At 42.9% G+C, this 22,124-nt stretch overlaps 1 protein-coding gene across 6 annotated transcripts in view; it reads left to right on the forward strand.

The window, feature by feature from the left end:
- The window catches only part of TEP1 (telomerase associated protein 1), a 1,162,857-nt gene that overhangs the window by 225,002 nt on the left and 915,731 nt on the right, over positions 1–22,124 (forward strand). For all 6 annotated transcript variants that reach the window (XM_078652640.1, XM_078652638.1, XM_078652642.1 and 3 more), the window contains one exon: positions 10,795–10,904. In XM_078652640.1, coding sequence (XP_078508766.1) covers positions 10,795–10,904 — 110 coding nt within the window. The remainder of the gene's footprint in view (positions 1–10,794; positions 10,905–22,124) is intronic.

Below are 22,124 nucleotides of genomic sequence, written 5' to 3' on the forward strand. Positions count from 1 at the left end.
TTGTCAAGGTAGATAGTCCTCTGAATTAAGATCTGCTACACTTTGGCCAAGAAGCAGCCTTCGGAAGGACAGTGGGCCCACTGTATTATCGGCACCGCTGCCATCTCTGCTTTGGCACATGGAATGCCTTTTCTTGATATCTGTTGGGCTGCAGCATGGCTTCACTGCACGCGTTCACAAAAAGTATTATTACCATGACAGCAAGGTTTGTCAGGAAGGACAGCTCACATGTTCGGCCCTGCAGGACATTTTCATTTGATGCATTCCACAGACTGACCTAAGGGGATACTCCTTTAGTATGTATTCTAAAGCTGAGGAATCTGCAGTTAGAAGTATCCACCAGAAGAACAAGATATTTAGTTTTGGTAGTGTTTTTCTATTGGATACTCTATCTAACCACAGATTCCTCACTGCCCTCCTTCCTCACCATTCTGTGGAATGGTCTCCTTTTCCATCCGAAAAGGTCTCAAATTAAAGATCTGAACATTGATATGCCTCATTATAGTAGGGCTCCACATCCGAGGGTGTGAACAGAGTCAAGAAAGAAATTGACATCGACATGCAAGTGTGACGCTTATATGTGGCTCCATCGCCCTTTACGGGATGGAACAAAGTCAACGTGGATCCTCACTGGCCACCTACCAGTGTATGGGAGCAATGCTGTTTGGATCTTCCATATCCAATCTGGAGCCTGGGGAAAATCTAAAGTTGAAGAATCTGCAGTTAGAGTATCCACCAGAAAGAGCGTTACTGAAGGGGAGTTTTCTTGTTAATTTTGACTAAGATATGGTGATCTGCTGCCCCCTTCCTTTTTCTCTCCCCTCCTCCAACACCTGAGAAGACCCTTGTCTTCTGTAGGAATTTAAAACTACTGACATAAAGGGGGAACATTGCTGATATATTTTGTCAAAGAACTGCTGACATTAAAGGCAGAGAACAGTAAGGAGAGACAGAGGACTGCCAATTCCTAATAGGAGTTAGGGGAATATTGGTGTATACTAGAGAAGGAATGACAATGATGCCTAATGTGATAAAGGATGCTGACAATTGAGAGAAGGCTGCTCCCTTTCAATTGGGAGAGCCTACAACAGTAAAAGTGGCAAGCAAAGCTAATATTTGTGATGTACTCTGTATCGAATGAAGACATGTTGACAATGGCATGTATAGGGAACAAGGCGAGGTGAGGAATACTGATAGCTTAATGGATTAAATAGAGCATTGTCTGCTGACCGCTGGATGGATTAGGGACTGTTGCCAATGGATGAGCACTACCTGCTGGGAACTTCTCAGATATTACTGCTGATATGCCTATGTGAGACAGATAATGTTTACAGCCCTGACATTGAAGGGGTGTGAAGACGAAGGCGATGAACACAGATGTGTAATAGGGAAAGTAAAATTCATGATCCAAAATCACAAATATACATCCAATTAATGATTTCTCATTTGAGTTTATTCCAGCCTCTTTACTTTAAAATATACAGAAAAGGGCCTTCCTGAGAACTACATTGTTCTTCAAATTTCTTTAAAAAAAAGCCTTAGTAAGAAAACAAAGTTCCAGAACACATGCATCCAAATTATTTCAAACATTTTTCAGTCATAGTTATAATTGGTTATTTTCAATACACAATGTTATAAACCATAGTTGCAGTTGGTTATTTTTAATACACTGTGTTATCAGCCATCTCCTGTTTTGCAGCGTACATGCCACTTCTTCAGGGCTGGAATAACGAAAAGCAAAATGATCTATTTACGTAAATGATATAACACACTTGTTCACAATTGAAAAAAGAAACAGAATATCAATATTGTGTGGCAGAACAAACCATAGATATACAGCTGATATCCTGGAATAGATATTATTATTGAAACTTAGCTAAAGCATTCTAAACTAAGTTTCAAATACACACTCACCTAATAGTATTCATGTTAAAGCAGTAGTGGCTACTACCAATGACACTTGGTAGGGCGGGTGGGAGAATAATAAAAACAACGTAAAAGAACTTCGCTGCCAGATTCCGCCTTGTTGCTCCTTTGCTCTGGCCGCCTCAATGCTTCTCTGTTCTCGTCCCCCACCCAATCAAAATACAGCTCTCACATGAGAGCAGCGTCCTGATTGGCCTGAGCAGGCTGAAATGCCACTCAGTTAGGGCCTGGGACCCTGCGCTGGTTCTTGACCCGGCTGTGCAACAGAGCCGGGTTGGGAAATGCTAAGTACGCATGACGGTTTGGCCGGCCTAAGACGTCTGGCCAAACCGCCATGCGCACTTAAAGTGCTCCTACCACTCCTCTTCCTTAGCTGACAACTGTGCACAGACATAATATTGAGTTTAAAATGTCGACATACACAAATATCGAGTTTTAAATATCGTGATACCGAAATTTCGAAGGGAAGAATATCGTGGTCAAGAATATCTACTTGCAGGTAAGAAATAGCGTTTTGGGAAATATCGAAGTTGTTAATATCACTTGCAAAAATATAGTCGTTTAAAAAATCGATTTTCTTTTTTTTCTGGATTTCAAAGTATTTTTATTAGTTTTTACAAAACAGGTACATTCGCATTTTCGTTGAGGGTTTCCAGATAAACGTAGTTGGTATTACAGAAATTACATGATACTGTTTGGTACATGGCCAGCTGGTGCCCTCTGTGTTGACTAGCTGGAAAGATTAGCGACAAGATAGCAAGAAGAGGGAAGAAAGAAGAGAAAGAGTAGAGGTAGGGTACAAGAAGTGTTCTCTCGCTATGAGCCTAGTCTGGGGTTCTATAATTAACGTTATGTATTTTAGTATGTATTTTAAAAGTATGTGTTTTTTTTGCATAAGAATTTGTTTTGTTTTTTAATATGTGTTAAATTTTTAGTAGTTATTAATTTTATATTACGTTTTGCGTTTTTAAGTTCTGTAGCAGGTTGTGGGTTTACAGGGGAATAGGGTGGGAAGTAATTTAATTATAATCATTATTTTTTATGTATTAGTATTTCATTTACATTTTATAGTGTTAATTGTCGGAATTAATTATTTGGCAATTATGTTATTTGTCTTTTTTTAGGAGTGTGTTGTGGGTTTATAGGGGAAGCAATTATATTATAATGTAGTCATATTTTTTATTAATATTGATTTAATTGATATTTTAGTGTTTGTGGGAGGTATTTTATTAATCATTAATTATTTATTAATATTTGTAATTGTTAATTGTGTCATTTTTTTTAGGAGTGGGTGGTGAGGTTTATAGGAGAATAGGATGGAAAGTAATTTATAATTCATACTTAATTCAAATTAAAATATGGCAATTGTGTAAATAATTTTTGATGTAAGTTATGGGGTTTAGAGGGATAAAGGATGGGAAGTAAATTCTTTTAAATGAATAAGTTAATTGATATTTATTAATGTAAAATTAGTTATGGACATTGGGTAATGGTTTTTAGGTGTGGGTTGTAGTGTTTATTGGGGTAGAGGGTGGACAGTAATTTATGTTTAATTATTAGTTGATTATTAATATTAATGTATCAATTGATAAATATGTATGGTAAGTTTTGTTATTTTGTGTGTGTTTTGTTTTTATAGGGTTAACGTTTGGGGAGTAAATACATTTTTATGGGTTACATTGTTTAAAATTAATATTTGTTTAATTGATTGTTAATTATGGAGGTACATTTAAAAAAGTGTGGGTTGTGAATTGTGTGGTGTTATAGGGTCGGAAATAACATTTACATTTATGTAATGTTTTTGTTTATAAAAAACTAATAACGTTTTTTGTTTTTTAGATCGTTTTTTAATTTAAAAAAATCTTTCTAGTTATTTGTTCTTTTTAACATTCTAAACTGTTTCTATCTTATGTAATATTTAAAACTTTTATATATGTTGTTATTTTTTGTTTTTAAAAAATCTTTTGTGTTATTAATTTGTTTGTTTTAATTTTGAACTGATTCCAGTGGAAATATGAATTTTTACCCCTCTGCTATCCAATACTTTCCCTACTGTTGCACTCACTGGAGTGGGAATAATAATGTTTACCCCTCCGCTATCCAACACTTTCTCTACTGTTGCACTCACTGGAGTGAGAATAGTAAGTTTTACCCCTCCGCTATCCAACACTTTCCCTCCTGTTGCACTCAGTGGAGTGAAAAATTTAATTTGAAAGACTATTAAATATTTTAACTTTTTGATTTGTAATGTTTTTAAATTAAATTTTATTTTTATAAGTGTATGTGTATATATATATTTATTTGTAAAGTTTTGTAAATGTATATACTTATAAAATACATGAAAATTAATAGTTTATTTGTTTTAAAGGAAGTAGGTATATATATATATATATATATATATATATATATATATATATATAAGTTTATATATGTATGTTTAAATACTTTAAATTACATTTATTTTATTATATTTGTTAAAATATTTATTAAATCTAAAAAACATTTTTTTATTATTTAATATATTTAACATTAATTTTTATTTAAATTAAAAAATCAATATTTTGTACATCAATATTTTTGTATTTACAATTTTAAATAAAGGGATGTTGATATTTGTACATCAATATTTTCGCATTGATATTTGTGTGGGGATATTCTGGGAATCGATATTCTATCAGTGAACCGATGACGACGCTTGGATAGAAAGGATGGCCCCGCTCTCGACTCGGCAGACTGGGAGAAAGTTAAAAATAAAGTGATAATAAAATAGGTTTAGTATAATTTTATTTTGAATCTGCTGCCTTTCGGCAGTGGGGCATTCTCCTCGGCCATAGCGAAGGAGCCACCCTTGTGTTAAAGTATATCTTGTATTTGAAGATTCTAATGTTTCTCGAGTATTAGCTCTCTTTTGACATGCTCCTATTAAGTCAAAATGTCACTGAAAGGAAATTTCAAATTTAAGTACTAATTCTCATTGTCAGTATAATCTCAAAACCAGTTACCTTTAAATAATTTTGTTCTAATCTATTTGTAATATTGTTTAGTAACCTGTATCTTAAATATTTGAATGTGTTCTCACTCTTAGATAAAGCAACAAAGAATTTATAACTGTGATTCTAAATAAAAAGAAAAAACAGCAGAGAAAGGGTGAAAAAAGCTGAAGACCGTATTTTATATGTAGTCATCTTACATACTGGGGATTTCTCAGTGTCTTCAACTGATGCCACTAAAATAGCAATGGTAGTCTCAGATATCTCAGTTTAACCAAATTTTGTGAACAGAAGCATTTCTTGTACCCATTCATTGGAAGCCTTACCCGGATACAATTATCATTTTAATGTATATTTCCTGTCTACCATAAACAAACTACTTCTGAGATAACAATGAATGTTTGTGATGGTGGGGCATCCCACCAATTCACCCACTACAGTTTATTATCAAAATTAATTTGAAGTCTACCTCAAATTCTAACTCATTCTCATATGTTGAACCAAATACGTGATGTTGGCCAGCTATGGGTAGTTCCTTTTTACTGAAAAGCGATAGTTTCCCAAACTTATTCTCGCTTTCTTTTCTTTATAAAAAATCGGCAAAAGATTTTTGGAGGTAAATTATTAAACAAGATAATCTGATATGGCTTAGTACTAATATATTCCAAAGGACTCATATAAACTCTATCAAAACAAATTTCTTAACATGCTAGAGATACAGCAGTTTCAATTCTACCCACATTCCAATCTTATTGTGATGCTAATTTCTCAATAAATGGACCAAAACGTATCATGTTGCCCTATATAGAAACTCAATGTTATTAATCGAAAATTAAGAAACCGTTTGAAAATAAGCGACAAGCCCCAAAGCTGATTTGAAATGAATCTACCACCAAACCCAAAATTTAATCAGACCTTGACCAGGCACTCTAGAATTTCTGTGCATGGATCAACAAATGCGCAGGCAAAGTTGCTCCGTTGAAATCCGCAAAAACCAACAACAACTCAAAACAAGCCAGCTGGTACACCCAGAGCTCAGAACCACCAAATGCAACGGCTTTCGACTGGAGACACAATGGCGCGCCACAAGTAACCCATCTGACAGAGCCGCTCACTTAGAGGCCCTCAGCAACTACCACCAAACAAGCCAAGAAAGCAGCCATCACAGCCCACATCGACACTGTGGCCAACTACATGAAGAAACTCTTCAGAATGGTCAAGGAATTCTGCAACCCAACAGCCACAGAGTACACCATCCACCCCTCCCATGAACTCTGCGACACCCTCTTAGATTACTTCCACAGCAAGATTGCGACCATCTACAACAATTTCCACCCCCAACCCATGTCTCTTAACCTCAAAAACTCAACCAGCCAAATTATCACCACCTGGTCCCCACTCACGACTCGGACCTCCACGGCCATCATGTCTTCATAAACTCCAGGGCATCCATCGCCCCTGCCCCCACTCTCTTTTCAACCTCTGATCTGACACAGTCTGCATGGAATTTGTCAGCATTATCAACACTCCACAGCAGCCTTCCCGGATGAATGGAAACATGCAGAGGTCAGATTCCTCTTAAAGAAACCCTCCGCCAACCCAAGCGATGTAAACAAATTATCTACTGATCTCCCTGTATTCCTACCCGGCCAAAGTACTTGAGAAAGCCATCAGACAACAGCTCACCAAATAACTGGAACAAAACCACCTACTCAATGCCTAACAATCAGGATTCTGTGCCACCCACAGCCCTGAGACTGCGATGATCGCTGCCACAGACATCCAAACTCTCCTCGACCATGAAGAAACTGGGTCCTGATTCCTGGCTTACCGTTTAATTTTACAGTCAGACATGCAATTTGTCTGACAGCAAGAAAAGCTTATTGAGTTGGCCTTAAGCATCGTGGAGCATCTGAACCAATCAAACACTCACACCCATGGGTGTGAGTGTTTGATTGGTTCAGATGCTCCGTCCATCACCGCCCCCTTTTGTACCGCTGTCCGTGTCTGCCCTTTTCTCTAACGTAGTCGGCCAGGATAGGCCGACGAGCGCTGTCGTCACGGGGGCAGGCATTGGCTCTGTAAAGTCCGGGTCTTCCTTTAAAGGGCCCGCTCCAATCCTGTGAAGGAGATCGAAAGTCACTCTCGGGGGGATACTTCGTATGACCCCGTGACAGTGTGTATTTAAAACTTGGTGCAGAACGCTTTAGATAAGTTTCAATAATATCAATTCCAGGATATCAACGGTCTATGCATTGTTTATTTTGCCAAACAATATGCATATTCTGTCTCTATTTTTAATTGTGAAGACATGCTATATCATGTATGTAGTTAGATCTTTCTGTTTTTTGTCATTTAAGCCCTGAAGAAGCGGCATGTACCGCTGCGAAACACATGTTGGCTGAAAACATTGTGTATTGAAAATAACCTATTGTAACTAAGATTTTTAACATTTTGTATTGAAAATAACCAATTATAGCTATGAGTGAAAACACTTTGAAATAATTTGGATACATGTTTTCTGGATATTGTTTTCTTACTACTGCTTGAAAAACTGTGGAATTATGTGGTTCTGAAGAATGACCATTTTGGTATTGTTTAAAGTAAAGAGACTGGAATAAATTCAAATGAGATCATTATTTGGATTTATATTTGTGATTTTGTAAATGTAGTTGCATTTAAATAGCGCTTATTACCCCAGACGAGGCGTTGGAGCGCTTTCCGACAGGTAGCACGCTACTCCGGAACCCAAACAGGATTAGTGGTGAATTAGTATAGGGAAATATGAAAAATAATTTGAGCGGTGGACATGTGAGCCTGTTAGTTTGATTGAAAATGATAGTGGGGGATAGAAAAGGGAAGGGTCTAGGAAGTGTTTTTTGGGAGGGGAGATCATAGCAGTAGTAGGAAGTTTGGGGTGAACAAAGGGGAGGTGGAAGGGGGAAGAGTTGGAGGGAAGGGTTTAGGAAGGCTTGTTTGGGAGATCTGAATAGTAAAAAGAGGTTGGAGATGTTGCCCAGAGGGGTAGATGAGGGAAGAGTCTAGAAAGGGTTATTTTTGGGATCATAGTAGTAGAATACGTTTTGGGATTAGTCAGAAAGTGGAGGTAGAGAATATATTGAGAGAGGTATATGGTGAGAACTAGGGTAGTGCAATGGAGAGAGTAGTAGAATGAGGTTTGGGATGAGTCAGACAGTGAAGGTAGAGGATATATTGAGAGAGCTATAGGGTGAGATAGGGTGGTGCATTGGAGATGCTGAATTGGAAGTAAAAAAAATAAATGTAAAGATACATAAGTACATGGAAGGTATATATGTAGATTTAAGTTGTATTTAATAATCTCAGACTTTCACGTGTTGCTTTAAATTAAGCTAATTTATTTGTTTTACAATTTATATATATTTTATAATTTAATAGTGAACTAGTTGTAGATAAATAGTTATGTTAAAAATTTACTTATTTATGCAGTGATGTGTATACATACATGTTAAACATAGAATAATATAACCATAAGTAATATGTAGATTTGTTAAGCAGAACTAACAAATATCTATGTACTTATAAACATAATTATTATACATGTTTATACAAAGAAATTGACCTTCATAGGTACACATATATAGTTAAATAAATGCTTATATACACAGATATGCTGTATATTTATGTTTGAGTATGGGAGTTATGTGGGGAGCCAACTCTTGAGTAGTCTTCTGAAGATAATAACGTTGTTATCCTTGGACCTTATGTTTGGGGGTAAAGAGTTCTATAGTTTGGTTGCTTGAACAGAGAAGGACTTGCCACCTATGTTTTTTTCTTGCATGGTGGGATTTTGAGGCGAGATGCCAATCTAGAGCAGATTTTCCTTTGTTGAATGTATTTGGTGATTTTATTCCTGATGAAGAGTGGTCCTGTTTCATGTATCGCTTTGTGGGAAATACAAAGCAGCTTGGATGTTTGATCTTCTGGCAACCAGTAACCAATGTAGGGCCTTCAAGGCAGGGAAGATATGTTGAAGCTTTATACATGAGAGTAGTCTGGCAGCCAAGTCCTGAATCTGATGTCTTTTCATAGTTGTTAAAGATGATCCGTGGTAGAGGCTATTGGCATAATCAAGTTTAGACCGAAAAGGAGCAATAGTAGCCTTGACCTTCTGTGAAAATGACTGGTGGGGGAAAATGTGTTGCAGAGTTTTAATAGTAATGAATCTGGATTATGCTAGTTTGGTCACATAGGAATTCATTGGTAGCTTGGAGTCCATGGTAATTTTGAGGTTTCTTACTTCCTTAGATACTTTCGTCAGTGTTTCTAGATTGACAGGCTGGGCGGTGAGTGGATAATAATTTTTCTAATTGCCACTTGTGAGAGTATTTCCGTTTTGGAAGCATTCAAACAACTGAATTTTTGCAAGTTTACAATGTCTTTGGGGCTTTCCAGTTTAAGGAGGCTTTGTTTGTCATCTGCATAGTTGTAGCATGTGAGGTGTAATTGATTGATCAGTGCCGGTAATGGCTTTATGTAGATGTTGAAAAGCATGGGTGAGATGATAGAGCCTTGAGGGGCCCCACTTTTGTGAAGGACAGTTTGGATGAGAAAGGGGGGCTATGGATGACATTAGCTCTGTTTTAAAGGTAGGATGTGATCCAGTCGAGAACTGTTCCCTCTATTTCAGCTTTGTAGAGTGTTTTTATGAGAATGTCCTTGCAATCTGTGTCAAAGGCAGCTGAGAGGTCCAAAACAAGTAGTGCAGCAACCCTTTTCCAAACTGTGTTCTTAAGATCGTCCCAGAGGGCACCGAGGGCAGATTCTTTGCCTCTTCCTGGACGGAATCCTGTTTGTAAGTCTGAAAGTATGGAGATATCTTAAATGAATTGTGACATCTGGGTGAATGCTGCTCTTTCTATCAGTTTGCGAAATGAATTTCTGAAGATTCTTCCGATTGGTGTGGCAGCAGAGGTAGTTATAGGAATTTTCTTGAATGTTTGTGGTGGACATGGGTTAGAAGGACTGCTGGCAGGCCTGCTTCTTTGACTAAGTCTATAAATTCATTTTGTGATATTTTTTGGAAGGAATGCAGAGGCTGGAGTAGCCTGCTCTTTTTTTGGGGGGGGGGGATAGGGTTGGTGCTGGTGGTTTTTCTTGGTTTTGAATCGGAGTCCACCGCGTCTGCTTTGGTCGTGTAATGATTTGCCAGTTTGTCTGTGAATTCTTGAATAATGGGATGAGCTCCATCCAGGCAATTAGGTTTATGAAATTCAGTGAGAATTTTATAGAATTCTTTTTTTGCACATTTAGCATTTTGAATTCTGTCTGAATAGTATTTTTTCTACGCTTTTTTGATTTTTGATTTGTATAATCTGTTACGTTTTGTAGGTGAAGTTTGTCTTGATTGGGGTTTGTTTTGAGCCAGGTGCATTGTAGCATTCTAATTCACTGTTTTATCTTTCTTACCTCTGTATTTCTCTAGGGTGCCTGTTTTCTTTTGTTCTGTTGTGTTGTTCTTAGGGGTAATAGGGTATCAAAAGCTTCCTATAGCCTCTCATATAGTTTTTGAACAGAATCTATTGTGTCTTGATCATTACTTTTACTATATCTCCCTTCAAAACTTTAATTGTGTATTCGATGTATTGACTTGGCTGGGCACCAGCGTAGTGGATTAAGCTTGCTCCGGGTCATCAGAATCTTTGCCCACTGTTTCATGTAGATAACGATGTGTCTGGCCTGTTGTGGGATTGTGGAGCAGGAGGGTGGGCTGTGTTACATTAATAATGTTCCTTCCAGATCGAGCAAGATGAAATGCCTGTCACGAAAGAGATGTCCTTGATGAAGCCCCCCTATTGTGGTACTTACCCTGAGGTTCTGATGTCTTGCTCTTCCTCAGATAGCAAAAAGCTGCCCTTCATGGCTATGCTCAGGAACCTTCGGAATCTGATAAAAGCTGGAATCAGTGCCAAGCACCACAGGAAGGTGATTAGCCGACTCTCAAACAAGGTATGTACAGTTAATTCAATTCAATCTTTATTTCGACAAGATTTGTCATAAAAGAATCACAACAATAAAACATTAAAATGATACTATATGGTACATATAATATTTAAAATAAAAAATAAAAACAAAAAACAGGAGTCCAAAACCACGGCATAATTACTACATATCAGATTTTAGGTACAGCTCAAGAGAATTGGAAATCCAGGACCAAATATCACTGCGGTTGTGACTACTATATGGTTGTAACTATATAATGTTTATGTATTCTTTACAAATGACCTTCTGATATGCCACATAGCTGCTAAGAATTTGGTAACAGCAAAGACCGTAACAGGTGAAAGGTCCGTTTTTAAAATCCTATACGCTTGCGCACAGTGGGTTATCCCCAGATTTTTACACATCGGGACAATCCACGTCCGTCTCAGTTTTGTATAGGCGGGACAAAAGAATACAAGATGCACCTCATTTTCCAAATCTGAGGTGCACCCTGGACAGTTCTTAGGAGATGATGAGCACCACTTGTACGTAAAAGCTCTAATGGGTAGTGAACCGTAACGCCATTGGAGATAGATCTTCCTCGCAACAAGAGGGCTAACATCGTCCAGAACCTGCTCAAATTGGTAGAAGTCCTTAGTCAATAAAAACGTAGCAATAAGAGTACCAGACTGAGCATTGGACATAATAAGCGCGATTTTGTTTCCACGGTACCGCTCAGCCAACTTCTTACGTGAAAGTCCAATGCAGGTATGCTCCGGGTCCGACCACATTGGTGCAAGGCCGAGTTTCTCTAGTTCCTCTCTAACATACTTAAGCCATGGGAGTTTGGTCGCATTTGCCAGCCTTAAGACATGTTTTAACTCTTGCCTATATTTCTCCAGCTCTGGGGTGGCCCAGAGTCTCCGCCAGAAAATTAAGGGTTAAAGGCCCAGTTCTTCGTCTATGGGTCTAAGGGCAAGATCGAGCATTAACGGCATTAATGGTGTCCTCTGGGGCAACCCTACCAGCTGTCCCAGGAATTTGTTCTCCGTGACAGTAATCGCGGGTCCACACTTGTGCCCCCACAGCTCAGCCCCATAGGTCGCTGCCCCACGCGCCCATAGTTTATATATTTCCAGAGGCGCGCCAATCGACTTGACCGAGGATTTACTCAGAAGTTTAAGAATACCACCAGCTATCTGTGTCCGCTTAAGTTGTGATTTTATTTACTGCTGAACCCAGGTAAAGGATTCATGTAGGGTAAGCCCTAAGTACTCAAACGTATGAACCCTTTCCAACCGTACTCCGCCAATCATAGGGTTTGGGCGTGTTGTTGCAGGGGGATTAATAATCATATATTTAGTTTTTAAGGTGTTTATTTCCAGACCCCGGTCCTGACAGAAGGACACAAACCCGTCCAGGACTCGCTGAATGTCCATCTGTGTTTTTGAGAGCAATAAGGTGTCATCAGTGAACATGATCGCAGAGATCCGACTGCCAGCAAGCCTTGGGGCGTCACTATCTAATACCGCCTCTAAATAGGCGATTACCCCGTTGACAAAGAGGCAGAACAGGGTGGGCGCCAACACGCACCCCTGCCTTACCCCCCTGCCAACGGGGAATCGGGCTGACAAGGTACCGTCCATACCACACCTAACCTGGGCATAGTTCTTAGTGTGGAGTCGGATTATCATACTCAAAAGCGAGGGTGGGATGCCCAAGTCCCTGAGCACAATCCACCGCTTCCGACGTGGGACTAGGTCGAAAGCCGTGCGAAGATCAACAAAGACAGTGTAAAGTGATCCACCCTCAATCTTAGCGGTTTTCCAAAAAAGCATAGACAGCCGTAATATTTGGTCTGTGGTGGAAACCTTCTTTCTAAATCCTGCCTGGTAGGGGCTTAAGATAGAGTACTCCTCTGTCCAATCTAAGAGGCGATTTAGGATCAGCCTTGCAAAAAGCTTTTGAGGCACATCAATAAGACTAATTGGCCTGTAGTTGGCTGGGAGCAGAGGAGAGCCCCTCTTGAAGATAGGAACTATCTCTGCTCCCAGCCAAGTACTAGGGACCGCCATGCCACCCCATATAGCATTGAAGATAGCTGTTAAGTAAGGGGCCCAGACCACAGGTTCATGCTTTAGTAGGTCGCCAGGTACTTTATCTAGGCCCGAAGCCTTGCCTGTTGGCAACTTAATGATGGCCACCTTGACTTCCCCCTGCGAGAATTTAGGCTCAGTCATTCCTGTGTGGGTATCGAGGGCCAATACACTCATATCCGAGTCACTGGGAGGATTGTCCCCCCGAAGCAAAGTAAGAAAGTGCTCTTCCCAGACCTCCGCTGCGATGTTAGGTGCTATAGCCGCAACAGGGTCTGCCGACCCGGTATTCACAATTTGCCAGAAATTCCTGGCGTCTCTTGCTGCCAGGGTCCTTGTTAAATTGTCCCAGTACGCAATTTCCCACTCAGCCTTAGCATGGTGGATTAAATATCTATATGCTACCTGCCTTTCTTTTATCAGTGCCCTATTATCGTTTTGTTTCAGAGCACGAAGAGGATCAGCCTTCGCCTTCCTGCATGCCGTATTAAACCAGGTAGATTTAGTACCTGGTCTTTTCCCTTTTCCAAGAGGATTTAGGATCTTTGCAAGGCTACTAGTTAATTCCTAATAGAGTTCACTCAATTTAGAATATACAACAAACGAGGGGTGCTGGGTAGACAAAGCACCAGTAACTTCCAGTACCGGGATGGCCTTGGCATATATCTCAGCCACTAACTCTGGGCGGGTTACTGCTTTATCCCATCTAATTCTGCGCCTGTTACTAAAAAGGGATGCCGGGTTATCTGATCCACTCCCTGCCTTAGGACCATCATTGAAAGCACCAGGGGAAAGGAAATCTAAGATCAGAGCATTATGATCACTTTCCCTCCTAGATTCTACTCTAAAGTCAACAACCTTGTGCCAAGCACAGGTCTCAACAAAAATATAATCCAAGTGAGACTCTTGGCCAGGTTTATTGTAAGTACACTTTGCAGGAATGTCTGATTTTATACGGCCATTACATGCCCTAATTGAGTGGTTTAAGGTTAGGGCAAGAATTTGGATAGCCAAGGGTGCCCATGACCTTGGGGAGGGACCCACCACCTGAGGTATTTTCCAGTGGTCGTCCTCTTCCCGAGATGCGCCATCTATCAGATCCACCAATGGCTCAAAGTGGGAGTTGAGATCTCCGCCTAACACAAGGGTGACCCCGAAGGGATCTTACTCAGAAAGGAGGAGAGCTCAACGATGGTTTTTGACTCGTCTGCGATACTCACTGGTCTCGAATAGATATTGACCAGAGCAAGTCTGGAGGAGTTAGGCCACTCCAATAGTATACATTGTACATCCACCGAGGCGGTCTCTAGAACCTTGGCTCTACATCCCAGGTGTGCTCTCACCCAAATTGTTAGCCCCCCCCCCCCCCAAGGTCTTCCCTTTCCCCCCCACCGTGCAGGCAGTGAGAATGAAGCGAAACCGGTCCGAAATTGTTCCTCTCTAGCCCAGGTTTCTTGTAAAAGGCATATATCATTCATATCTATAAACGAGCCCCACTCCGGGCAGGCCAGTTTGTTACAAAGGCCTGCAACATTCAAGGACAGAATTTTAAGTGATGTTTTGGCCGTGACTGGATTTAGAATTTCCTCACAATGTTCCAGATCACTTCTTTGAGAGTACGACGTATTGGGACTACCTTCCTCCATACTAGAGTGGTCAGTAGTATGCCCACATGGCGCCAGCATCCCTAGCCCCGCATCATCATTCACCACGATGTCCTCTGGGTGGATTGCTTGCTGGGTCTCATGGCGCAGGATCCCCTCACAGGCCCGTCACTCCATTTGGAGTGTAGTCAATCCACCTGATCCAGGCAGCTAAACCTATTATTGTAAAAATGATTGGTAGGTATAAAGGTGTCGTAATGATTGGGCCTTGGCTTTCTGTAACATCTCCTAGATTCCACCCTCGTCCACCCCTCTTCCGCCCCTAGGTCGAATTGATTACTTACTGGTGGATAGAAAAATGATAGTGGAAGAGTTTGGATTGAAGTGCCGGCCCCCCCCCCCCCCCCAGTTACAAATGTGGGAGGCTATACCGATATTCCTGAAGTTTCACCAGCACGCAATCACCCAGAATTTTTTGGGAGGCTTGTCCCACCCATGCCACCCTTCTAACCATTACGATTTCAGATGCCATGTGGTGAGGAAGAGGTCTGTGAGTATTCAATCAGCTAGCTACTTTGTTTTTTAAGGAGGAGAACGATTCTGGAGTAGAGCCATTAAGCTCAGGAACTCCAGTTAGGACCACTACCAGGGGAGCCGCCTCAGGGGGCAAATTAACCACCCTCCTCAGCCTTTCTCGCTGCCCCTCGGCACTGGACCGCTCACCCGTCTCCCTATCATTGATGCTATTTAAGGGAGAAATGACGGTGGTAGAGGGAGCAGGCACCTGCGCCACAATGGGAGAGATTACCGGGGCCAAGTCATCCATTGGAGAGGATGCATTAGATAGAGGTGCGCCCCCCCACCCCCCTTAATGATGTCCTCGCCCCTCTGAGATGAGGGGACTGATTTCAGGTGGTTTAACATCTCCCCAGTGGCTGTTTCTATAATTTGTAGCCTAAGATCAATAGAATTTAGTCTCTCTACTAAAGGGTCGAGCAAGGATTTCAGGGTACTGCACACATCAGGGATCCGCTGGGCACCGCCTATCTGGACCGTGTCCCCAAATCTAAATGCAGCGGGCTGCGGTGCCACAGTGGTTAGGGACAGATGGTTAACAGGACCATTGTTTACAGAGGGTGTCTCCTTTCCTTCTACACAATCAGTGGAATGAATTTGGTCAGGGACTTTATCTAACTTCGCTTCCCCCCCCCCCCCCCCCTTTACCTGGTCCCTACGTTTTCTCTTTGGCACCGCCCCTTCCCGAGTTTCCTGGGACTGTCTACTCTCCGAAACATATCCACCAACATCTTGCCTAGTATTAGCCGCTTTGGCAATAAGTGAGACTGCTTCCACCTCGGGGATGACCTGGAGAGAGTCTCTAGAGACTAGAGGACTATTCCTAATATCTTGCAACACAGCTGTTATTGTCCGATCAATAGTGTCCAGTAAAGCAGTGGAAGTCCCCCCCCCTCCCTTTCCGGAGTTTTCACATTGACTATGAGGCCCAAAGAAGATCTTCTAACGTTATCTAGTCCCTGTGACAAGCGCCTTTCTACAACAGAAAGTTCATTAGCAGGGTCGGATTGGGATCACAATTCGGCCCGGGCACTGACGAAAAAAGTGGCCCACATTCAAGAGGCGTGGCCCATATTTAAGGGGCGTGGCCCACATTCAAGGGGCGTGCCCTTTCATGAAACACCATTTGCACAGACAAGGAATGAAAGTGGGAGGATACTGTTCTTGCACAGGACACAGGGCCAAGGTGACAATGGCCTACATGCTGAGCAACTAAAAAAAATAGCAAGGCCCCTTTACCCTTTTGTAACTTGCACATGTCACTTTTCTCTGGTATCACACTGTATGCTACCTCTCACTTTTGTTTGCTTTAGATACTTGCACAAGTGCCACCATTGCCTACGTAACGTTTGTTCTTGTGCTGGAGTGTCTGCCATCTATTGCAGTATTTTACCTCTACTTGTACTTTGTACGCTTTTGTAACCTGCACACATATCACTTTTTCCTCCTGTAATGTACCGATTGCTACCTCATGTATTTTGGTTGCTCACTATTGTCACTTTTGATTCATGTAACTTAACGTTTGCTTTTGTAATTTGTCCACTTGTAATTTTTCTCCTCATGTTTTATTGCTGTTCCTAGTGTGAAGCGCTCTGACACCTTCGGGTAATAAGTCCGCGCTATATAAAATCGCATAACTAAATAAATAAAATAAAAAAATTCCAAACATCACCTGGCCCCCACAGCAAGACCCATTCTTCCTCGCCCACTATGCCCTGAATGTGAAGGGCTGTGGGCGAGGTGTTAAGACTAACACCGTTTCTGGGCTGCGTGGGCCCCAGGGCGGCCGAGGTGAAAATGGCTCAAAGGCCTGAGAAACACCTGGCCCCCAGGAGGCCGATTCTTGCTAACAATTACCCCCTCCCCAGCCAGCCAGATTGCTTGGCAGGGGTGAAGGAGAGGCCACAGCTGACAATCGCTGTCCGGCCGTGTGCGAGGCTGCTTTCATTTCTGTCTCTGTGCCCTCTGTGGGCCGTTTTTTTTTCTCCCCTTTCCTCGTCCGCTCTCTGTGGACTGGGACAGGGGAGGAAAAAACGGCCCACGGAGGGCACTGAGGCACCGGCTCTTCGGCCCATGCCCGAATGCCCGCCTTGCCAATCCGCCCCTGTTCATTAGTCAATATGGAATTAGCTCTGAGCAGAAAGGCATCCAGGGTACCTGCTACCATGTTGCTGAAGGCCGTAGCTTTGCTCCTTGTCTCACGACCCGCCATAGTCCACAGACTTCTCTGGCGAATAAATCCGGGTCAGGGTAGGTGTCCTTGGGACAGAAGCACAGTCACCTTGGTGCAAAATTATCGAAGCCAATGTTCCAAACCAAGAGGGGTGGCCCGGTCCGGTCCTTCTCTGTCTGTAACGGGCTAGAACGGGCCTGCCCGTTGCTGGTGAATGACGTCAGATTAATCCTTTCCGGGAGGGGGCGTGTCCACCGAGGGAAGAGGCACCAGCTGTGGGGAGTGTGGCCTGCTGGTCCTCGCAGTCCCCCTGTGATTTCTCCCAGCTGCTAAGGCTGTGGTCTCTCGAGGCGGCACCCGTGGAGCGGGGACCGCAAAGCACAGCAGAGTTCTGGGCTCAGACCCTCCGGACAACTCCAGACACCTCCGAGTTAGGGAAGCAGCTTCAGGGCAAAGATCCAAAGTGAGCGGCACCCGTGGAGCGGGGGCCGCGAAACGTTAATAAAGGGGCCGGCAGGGGACGTGTCCACCGAGGGAAGAGGCACCAGCTGTGGGGAGTGTAGCCCGCTGGTCCTCGCAGTCCCCCGGTGATTTCTCCCAGCTGCTAAGGCTGTGGTCTCTCGAGGCGGCTCCCGTGGAGCGGGGACCGCAAAGCACAGCAGAGTTCTGGGCTCAGACCCTCCGGACAACTCCAGACACCTCCGAGTTAGGTAAGCAGCTTCAGGGCAAAGATCCAAAGTGAGCGGAACCAACAGTGGATATAACGTTTTAAGCAGCTTACCAAACATGGTGCAGCAAATGTAGACTTGATAAATATTGAATTAACTATCATACAAACTACCTATCAATATTGCTAGCATATTACTATACTGCTGCAACCAACGCTCCACTATCAGTTTTGCAGGAAGTGAATCCTGTGCTATCTGATATCCTCACTGTCCCCATCATAAATCTTCAAGGAAGTGAGTTCCTTGCTATCTGCTGTTGCCACTTCTGTCCCAATATCCGTATTTGAGGAATTGAGACCTGCAGCTCTAGTTTGTTGATTACATGACCACGTGGATGGGAGATGTTAGAAGCCTAAACAAGGAGAGCTCATTGTGTAGCATAATAAACACTGTTGTGGGAAATTCTCCAAGGAACCTTCGGTTGGCTGTTTACTGGTATTTTGTTTGACCAGCTATTAAAAAATTCCAGACAGACTCCATGCAGTCTGGGTTCTCTTTAAAAACACTCTTTATGGATTTGATGTGCATTGAGGCTGATAAGAGTGCTTTGACAATAGGAGCCTGTCTTGAGAAGACTCTCTCAATACTAGCTCTTGTTTTTTGGACAGTGAAGGAGTCTTCCTTGACAACACAACCTTGATATTCTTTTTTTTCTCCAAGTAGCTCTTAATTAAAAATGTTTAATCTTTAAACATCGCAAGTTTGGCATGAACATTCTAGGACGTCAGCATTACACATTCAGTACAATATAAAGAATCTGTGTACATCCGAGGACCAACCCCTGAAAGTAAAGAAAGAAGCAGAAACACAATCAATGTCTCGCATAACAGAAAAGCACCACCGGGATAGCCCAAGGGCCAAAACCAACCCTGTCCTTGAATAGGTTTGACGATGGTGTGTCCAAGTACAATGACCTACTGAAGGTCTAGTGCACAGAGAAAAGAGATGAAACATTGCACGAAAGCCAAACGTGGAAAATAATTAATAATGCTTGTGTAACGTAGATCACCTAGTAGAGCTCTATATGTGAGTGCCCTAGTGTGTGTACCAGCTATCGGTGTAGGGAAAAAGCAGCAAGGACAGGGAGCCATCCCAGTCGACCAGGAAGCCTTTGCATATAGGGGGCCGCCGACCAGAGGGCCCTCCAGTGGACCATCATGCATCCATAAAGTAACCATTCCGTCTCAAGAGTGTCTCTCATTCATCGGTGCCGACAATTTGTTGAGATTCGCATCCCAGGTGTCCAGCGAGGAGACAACAAGAAATTGATAAGGTTATATATCTCTTTAGGCACTTTAATTCCGATTGAGAGTTTTCTGTTTAAATACAGGTATTCCTTCTGGGTATTGTCTATGAAGGAATAACAAGCCAAGAGCCAGTTCCCAGGTTTCTGGTGGCAGCAACATCTCAAAAACTGCTGATTGTTTGGAAAGTTCCTAATGGCCCTGTTTTCTGTACCCTAATGTTAAGTGAGCTTGCTAAGGCTTGCATGTCACATTGCCTTGAAGAAAATTAATCTGCTTATGAAAGGCTATTCCTTTGATGGAATGTTTGCTGCTACTTTCTATATTGACGCAATCTTAAAAATTCGGTTTATTTGTTTATTTTAACATCGTTTTTGTGGTCAAATGTAGGATGCTTTCTCTTCATGTAGTGCTAGGGTGTAGCTCTCCAGGGTAGGCCACAAAGTACACACTTTGGAGTTAAGGGCTAAACAGTTGACTGCTATTTTGAGTTGATATGAAATAATGACGTGGTAGGGGATTAGTATGTTATCTGATGAGCATATTATTTAAGTTCCACCTGTACTAGAAGAAAGAAAGGCCAGCCTTGCATTCCTATTTGCTGATAGAAGACACTACAAGAAGAGGATTACAGATGTTCTTCGCCTTGAGGACTGTATCAATTGTTTTAATCAGGGCAGAGGCCTCTGTATCTGACAAGACCTATTATAAGCATCTGCAGTCAGCAGGTGTGTGTCAGATTAGACTTGTGAAAGGCACTGTTCTACTGGTCCATTATTAAATCTTTATCCCAGTCCCCTGCCACCCTATATGCTCTCAAATAACACAGAATGCTACACATAGAACTGGGGAAACATTATAGTACAGAAGGTAATGGATACAGGGAAATTAGGCGAGACAAGGTGTGTCCGGATGAAAGACCCTGCTCGAACACTCAAGTGTTTCACAGTCCTTTTTTTTTTTGCAGTCTGAAATTCCTTCGTTTTTGTCTTCCTGTTGCTCGCATACTAATGTTTACCCAGTAACATACTCTAAGCTCCATCAGGGGTACACCCATATACCGGAGTAAACTAGTGGCTGGTTCTCCAGCCATCGATGACCTTTTTGGAGGTCTCCCCTTCCCGGTGTTAGACCCGGAGCAGGCGAAGGATCTGGGTAAAGATATTGAACTAGGAGAATCCGCCGCGCCATAAAACAGATGGCACTTAACAAGACTCCAGGGTTAGACGGATTGCCTATTGAATTTTACGCCACGTACATCTACCTACTAGCTCCACGGCTACTGGCAGTCTACCGAGAGGCGAAGGAACTGGGTCGACTACCGCATACTATGCGCGAAGCGCTATTGATCCCTTTACTTAAACCAGATAAAGAGAGCAATGATACGGCGTCCTATAGACCGCTGTCGATGCTCACGACGGATTACAAAATCCTGAGTAGCATTTTGGCATCCCGACTGTTAGAGCACATGACCACGCTGGTTCATGAGGACCAAGCAGGTTTTATACCTAAACGTAATACCACCATGAATATACGCCGTCTGATGGGTGTACTGGAAGGGGATCATGCGAAAGCCCCTCACCCCATGATACTGTCGGTTGACTTGGAGAAGGCATTCGACAGCCTCGAGTGGGAATACCTATATAAGGTCCTCGGGCGCTACGGGGTGGGTAATGGATACCTGAGCAGGACCTCCGTGCTTTACGCCTCGGCAAAGGCCAGAGTGAAATCGGGTATGCTAATATCCCCGCAATACTCGGTGGAAAGGGGCACGAGGCAGGGGTGTTCACTGTCTCCGTTACTTTTTGCACTGGCGGTGGAACCCCTCGCGATGTCGATCCGACCGGGGGCTCATTACAAGGGTTTGCGGGGTTTAGCGGGGCAGCAGTTCATTTCCCTCTACGCCGATGACCTGTTGCTCTTTCTGGAAGATGCCGATGGAGCTCTGAGAGGAGCCGACAGGCTATTGACCACCTTCGGTGCAATCTCTGGCCTTAGAGTGAATTGGCCTAAGACATGCCTATTCCCGGTTCGAGGGGGGGAAACCCAGCCCACCACGGCAAGAGCAGTCCGATGGGAACCCAGCTGTCTGAAGTACTTGGGGGTCTACATATACCACACCCCTGCTGCTGTGCTGGAGGGCAACATTTCTCGCTGTATCAGGGCATTGAGGGGTAGCATGTCCTTTTGGGCGACTCTCCCACTATCGGTGGCGGGCCGAATTGCACTGCTGAAAATTGTGGCACTTCCACGACTACTGTATTATTTCAGAACGCTCCCCATTTGGATCCCTTCTGCTGTCTTCCGTCTCTTGAAATCGTTAATAGTGTCCTTTCTCTGGGGATCGGGCAGGCGTAGAGTAGCACTCGCAACACTAATGAGACCCAAATCGGAAGGAGGGTTGGCTGTGCCAGATTTTGAAGGGTACTACCTGGCGGCTCAGTTGCAGATCTATACCCAAGAGATAGCACGTGAATTCCGAGGACCGGAAGATAAGCGAGGCCTGGGCATACCCAGACATGTACTCTCCTATATAGCTATGCAGCAGAGACTAGCCGTTAGGGATCTTACACAAGAGGAACGCACGCTTAGGCTATTGTGGAACCAAACACAGCGTAAAGCGGGAGTGAGACACCCATATGCCCCGGAAATTCCGTTGGGGATGCTGACGGCGTTGCCACATGGAGGGGATTGGTTGCAGTTACAGAGCTGGGAGGACGCGGGGATACAGGTCTTGGGGGATCTGTATGAGGACGGGGTGTTGCTGTCCTTTCCGGCGCTCTTGGACCGCTACGACCTGCCTAGGGGCGACTTCCTGTTACACGT

The sequence above is a fragment of the Lissotriton helveticus genome, chromosome 7, assembly GCF_964261635.1.
Source record: "Lissotriton helveticus chromosome 7, aLisHel1.1, whole genome shotgun sequence".
Lineage (NCBI taxonomy): Eukaryota > Metazoa > Chordata > Amphibia > Caudata > Salamandridae > Lissotriton > Lissotriton helveticus.